Raw genomic sequence first — 6,000 nt, 5'->3', positions numbered from 1 at the left:
TTCCTTTCCATAGGATGGGCGACATTGGTTTCCTAGAGTCAACGCACTAGATGCGAGTTCATATTGGCCGAAATCATGATGTTGGCTTGGCTTCTCCTCCATCGGTTTTGGGCTTCTTCTTTTTTTCCTTTTGTACTTGTTCCATTCTATCCTTAAGCATTTTCCGTTCATCAATACCAACGCAAATAAGAATTAGGCTTCATTCCTCACCTTAAATTTAGTGGTTTCATACAGTGCAAATAATACTCAAATTTCGCACTGACAATTTTAAAGTAGCATTTCTTTTTCATTTTTACGGTGACTGCTACATCACATGAAAGTGGGGCAGCTTGGCAGAAAAGCAAGTATTTCCTACCGTCAACATTGAAGATATTCCTAGAGCAGAAGAAACGAATATGACGGTCTATCGCTTGATTTGTTTGATACCTACTAAAATGAGACCATTGCTAAAGAATTAGGGACAAACTGCAGACAGGATATATGATCAAAGATGCTACAAGCAAAACATCTCTTATAAGTCATCTCTATAATTACAACTCATTTAGAACACAATTTCTGATTCCCACTACATGAACTGCAACGCCGAATCTCCTTTCATCATCATCATAAGTCATTTCATGCCTATTATTTCATTTCTCTACTGTATCATCCTATTACAACAAACGGGAAAATAGATGATTAAAAAAACATGAATAGTCATGTAAAAGCTCTCATCAATGAATGATGCAACAAAGGTAAATAAAAAATAAAAATAAAACGCTACTACACTTTGTCGTAGAATTAAAGGGGAACAAAAAATCTTTTCCGCTCTTATGTACAATGGTTTTTCTTTATGGGTATTTGTAAGGTTTGTATAACAGTCATTCAGTAAACTCAAGACGAACAAGATAGCATACACACACCCGGCCGATAAGCCCATGCTGGTGGCAAGCGAGCGTATTTTTCCATTCCTGGTTGCTCATCATACGGCCTCTCCATTACTTTAAGCAGCCTTCGGACCTCTCCAAAATCACCAATTTCGGCTGCATCAATCGCACTCTGGCATAGGTAGTTCCTCAGCACATATTTAGGATTCACCAAGTCCATTGAGGCTTTCCTCTCCTCATCCGAGATGCCACTGGCAACAAGCTGCATAAAGACAAAAGAGATTTTGTGAGATTACAGCAGTTGATACCAACAAATTAGAAGATGAGAAACGCACACAGAAAATCATTGTTTCCTGATCAAATATCATAATTATAAACTGTTAATGGGACATTATACAAAGCTAAGTATTTGCTACACCTAGGAGTTGGAGGCAAACTACTTCAGTTTGATGCATAGAGAAAAACACCAAAGAAATAAATAGTTATACATACATATTTATGAAATGGAAACATATGTAGGAAAGCTGGTCTTTTCTTTAACTGCCGCAAGTAGGTTTATAAGGTTACCATGGGTATTTGGCTATGATTTATTTTCAGCCAACAATGAAGGAAATTAATAAATAAAAATTAACATAACTACTGATGCACATAATCATTGGTGAGTACACATTCATGACCAGGAACATATTGTACCTCTTGTATATAGGACTGTACCCAACTGGCCCATGCCTCCTTGCGTTCCTTGCCAATATCCAGTAGAACAGCCTTCAGTGGCACTAACAACTCACCTTCTGGAATGCCAGGATCTGCTTTGATATTGGAAAGTGAACGAAAGAAGTTTGTGTAATCCACTTTATCGACAGCCAAATTATTAAGAAGTTTGTTGACAAGCTGTTTATTGTACTTTTGGAGGCCAAGCTTTTGCGTAATTATAGCTTGATATTCGTCCATAAATTTTGTCCCATACCTGCAGCAAAACAATGTATTAATGGTCTACCATGGAAAACTTTACTATTACAGTGAAAGAGAACTCAAACCAGACATACCTTTCCACGGCATAACTGGCTTCTTTATCACTTATGAGGTGTGCAGCCATCAAAGTTGAGGCAAATTGTGTAATATTCCACGAGCAAATATCAGGTTGATTTGCAAAACAGTATCTTCTCCCAGGAAGATCTGTAGTATTTGGTGTGTAACTTGGATCAAAAGCATCCAGAAATCCGAAAGGACCATAATCAATAGTGAGACCTAAAATGCTCATATTATCAGTATTTAGCACACCATGAGTAAAGCCAACTCCCTGCCATCTCGCAACCAAAGAAGCAGTGCGCTCAGCAATCTCCACTACCCATGCTGGATATAAACAAAAAAGAAGTGAAAACTAGAACTATTACCACAAAATCAACAAATCCTAGCTTACAGACAAACATGCTCAAGGCAATACTCAAGACAACTACCTGCCGTGATTGACAATAATAATGATAATTAGTAAACAAATTCAAAATTTGCATAAAGGATTGCAGGGAAGCTCTCATGTCCTGCATGGATGGGTTTATGTAAAGAAAGTCAATTCTTATCAGGTTCCTGCTTCCAAACTAAACCTAAGCTTCCTCATTGACCCAAAACCGTGCACTATGCAACAAGCCAGGTATTCTCCAAGAATCCTGGTTTGGCCACTGTATTCTATATAAAGGAAATTTAGGAATATCCCTACCGTTTCTGAATATCACAAAGCTTACATCAAAAGCAATATAAAATTGTGTGCTAAGGGCCACTAGCGAAATAAAAAAGAAATCCAGAAGTAAAAGAGTAAGAACAGATAAATGAAACCTACTCAATTCACAATCTGATTCTTCATCTATCCACTCTAATCTTGCCAAAACAACTCTATTGCTCAACATTTACCCTTAATACCACATATGATAACAAATCCTTATATTTACCTGCATACTTGTTTGAAGTCAAATCCACAACCGATTGCCCATTGTCACCAGTGCTAAAAGACAAGGTCTCACTTTTACTAATGTTCTCAATATGAGGGAAGTGATGTCTGATGGCATAGTCTGCCAAAGTAGATACAATACCAAGGTCCTCTTCTCCCTTAGAAGCATGTATTTGGAATGAACCAAACCGCAGAAAAGACTGTGCAACTCTGCAAACAATTGCACCAGGCTCTTCCTTTGGATTACCACTGCAGTAGAAGATATAAACAATTATAACTAAAAATACACCCCAAAAGGTTATACATTTTATGCAGGAAATGTCTAGTTAGCCCATGGTTATCTTAATTAAAAAAAAACAATGAACATACTCATAAAACATGTCTCGAGTTACTAATTTTCCAGTGGTGACAAGACAGAGAGCACGAGTAGTTGGGATTCCTAGAAAATGCATTGCTTCACTGCAAAGAAATTCACGGATACTACTTCGTAAAACTGCAAGCCCGTCCGCAAATCGACTATATGGAGTCTTCCCAGCCCCTTTAAGCTGCAATTCCCACCTTTGGGACTTAGAATTCAGAATCTCCCCAAGAGTAATAGCACGGCCATCACCCAGTTGGCCAGCCCATGTGCCAAACTGATGTCCTCCATAGCATTGTGCATATGGCACCCTGTCAGAGAGAAAATCAACTAAGATCAAGAGGAGAATGAATAAGAAAGAAAATGATAGTAATTTGTAAAAAGTTCTAGAGACAAACACTTACGCTCCTGTCAAAGGAGAAGCCCCAGAAAATTTCAGAGGAAAATCTGGTCTTTCGAATCTGCAATTCCAGTGAAGAGCTGTAAGGTTAATCACTTGGACAACACAATGCAATACAAGGGGATACAGAAAACAGCAGTCAATAACAATCAAAGCCAAGGCATGAAAGACAAAATTCTCAATACTGTGGCAATGAATTAATCCTATGGGTTTTTCCTTTTTATTTGGTATAACAAGGCAAAGTTGATAGGTACGTGATACTGTTTTTTTCTTATTTTGGTGCATGCATAACAAAATGCCCTCGTCTTATTTTTCATAATCCTATCTATATAGGCATTACCAACCCTCTCCCTCTCTTTAAGATGATGTATTTTATCATATATGATAATTGATCCAACTGACTTGCAAACTCTTCCATTACAAGATTCAAGACTAACAAAATAACAAATATAGCAAGATATAAGAAGTCATCCAATACATAAGCAAACCTTAAGAAACATCTTGGTAAATCAAAATGGCATATAATCATCAGTAGCTTCAAATCTGTATATGTTCCCTCCACCCTCCCCTTTCTTCTATTTTTTCAATCAGATGCTGAAAATTAAATATTCCAAGGATAACCAAACATAAACAAACAAAATGTTTTATGGCATATCCAAATTTTGAAATAAAAATCACATCTCATAGTTTTAATAGTACTCAAGTACTATACCAAAGTCAATCCAAGGTCCCATATGCAAGCTCATAATAACAACAACAATAACAAATAAAAAAAGTGAGAAGTAAACAGGGATGCAAATGCTAGCATGGTTTTCCTACGGAGAATCATTTCAACTAGGGTAATTTCGATTAGCATTTCAGAAACTAAATCTAATACGTATAGAATGTCTAAATACAGATTACTTAGATACCCATCACCATTCATTTGCTAGTATTTTTTGAAGGACGAGTACAGTGCAAGGCAATACTTACTCATGAGAATCCAAATCAAGCAAGCCAGCCACGGAGTCTGACCAAGCGACAAGCTCCGGATTCTCTATTTCAGCCGATGGTAAAACTTTCGTATAACATGCGTGAAAAACCTGCAAATTCATTAGAAAACATTTTTTTAAATGTCCATCTCAAATTATTCAAATCAAAGATACAACCTTTTCGTTCCTCGCTCTTTAAACAGCATAAAGATTATTTTTGTCTTTCTTCCATTCTTGTATATTAAATTTATAAAAATGAAATTTAAACTAATAGTATAGTTTAGCCGAACAAACACTGACTACATAATAAAAGACCTAAAAATTCCATATTTAGGACCAGAACGATATGCTTTCAACAAATTTCCATTCAACTAAGAAGAAACAATAAAACTTGAACATGAAAAGAAATTCTAGAAAAAGGTAGAAATTAAACCTGACGTGGAATAGAATCGCTTTGAGGGTCCCCAGGGAGCTCTCTAACGAAGGAATGATCCCAATTGAGATCTTCAAGGCTCAATTTAACCTTTTTGTTTTTATTTTCTTTGTTTATGCGATCATTACCTTGTTCCCTTAAGCTTTGACTTTTCAAACTGTCGGCGACGGAATCGACAGAAAGGGAGGAGGCGGGGTCGGGTAAAGAAGGGTCCATTCGAAGGCTGCCGCCGATAGAAACGTGGCGTGCAAGGGAGAAGTGAGGCGAGAGGAAATGAATGGGTGAAATAAGTAATAAGGTGGAAGAGAGAAAGAAGCAGCGGAGGCAAAAGCAAAGCCTAGGAAGCAGAAACTGAGAGTGGATTTCTCAATTAAGTATGTTCATTCGGGATTTATATTTTTATTGCATGCTCCGAGATGGATATACGGTAAACATAAAAGTATTTTTTTTCCATTTTTATTAAAAATTTTAACTATTTCTATTGGACAAAATATCAATAATAAAAGCCCTATTTTTTTAAATTACTAAAATGAGCCCGGTAAAAAATTAATTACCGGAGTGGCCCTATTTTCCCAAAAACGTGTCCACATCAGCGCGTTATCAGGTGACGAAGCAGGAAAACGCTTCTTCAAGGAAGCGCTTTGTCCACGTGGACAGAAAGCACGCCTTTGCCCGCGCGTGAACAATAACAATGGCTACTTTTTTTACCGTTAGTGACCCCCAACGGTAAAAAAAACTATAAAACCCCCCTTTCATTTTTTTTACACTTAAATCCTTTCTCTCAATTTCTCTCCAATATTCTCTCAATTTCCTCTCAAATTCCTCTTAAAAAACTTTAATTTTTTAATTCTTTTAAAAAAAGCTTTAATTTTATTTTTTTGAATTTTTTAAATAATAAAAATTTGATCGTGTTAGCAATGGCCTGAAAATTAATTCATCTCGATAACAAGCACATATCTGTCGAACAAATGAAAATGGTAAGTGTTAAATTTAATTTTTAAACATTATTTAAGATTTTTTTATTTATGCA

At 36.4% G+C, this 6,000-nt stretch overlaps 1 protein-coding gene across 1 annotated transcript; it reads right to left on the bottom strand.

Moving 5' to 3' along the window:
• Positions 1-600: 600 nt before the first annotated feature.
• On the bottom strand, positions 601-5,399 carry LOC107906748 (protein adenylyltransferase SelO). Its single transcript, XM_016833845.2, has 8 exons — positions 4,971-5,399; positions 4,539-4,648; positions 3,571-3,627; positions 3,178-3,477; positions 2,810-3,057; positions 1,913-2,219; positions 1,560-1,833; positions 601-1,128 (listed from the first exon to the last, which is right to left on the bottom strand). The coding sequence occupies exons 1-8, from the start codon at positions 5,184-5,186 to the stop codon at positions 874-876; spliced, it is 1,767 nt and encodes a 588-aa protein (XP_016689334.1). The 5' UTR covers positions 5,187-5,399; the 3' UTR covers positions 601-873.
• Between the last annotated feature and the right edge of the window lie 601 nt (positions 5,400-6,000).

The sequence above is a fragment of the Gossypium hirsutum genome, chromosome D05 (genome assembly GCF_007990345.1).
Source record: "Gossypium hirsutum isolate 1008001.06 chromosome D05, Gossypium_hirsutum_v2.1, whole genome shotgun sequence".
NCBI lineage: Eukaryota > Viridiplantae > Streptophyta > Magnoliopsida > Malvales > Malvaceae > Gossypium > Gossypium hirsutum.
This window is presented reverse-complemented; position numbering and strand designations above follow the sequence as displayed.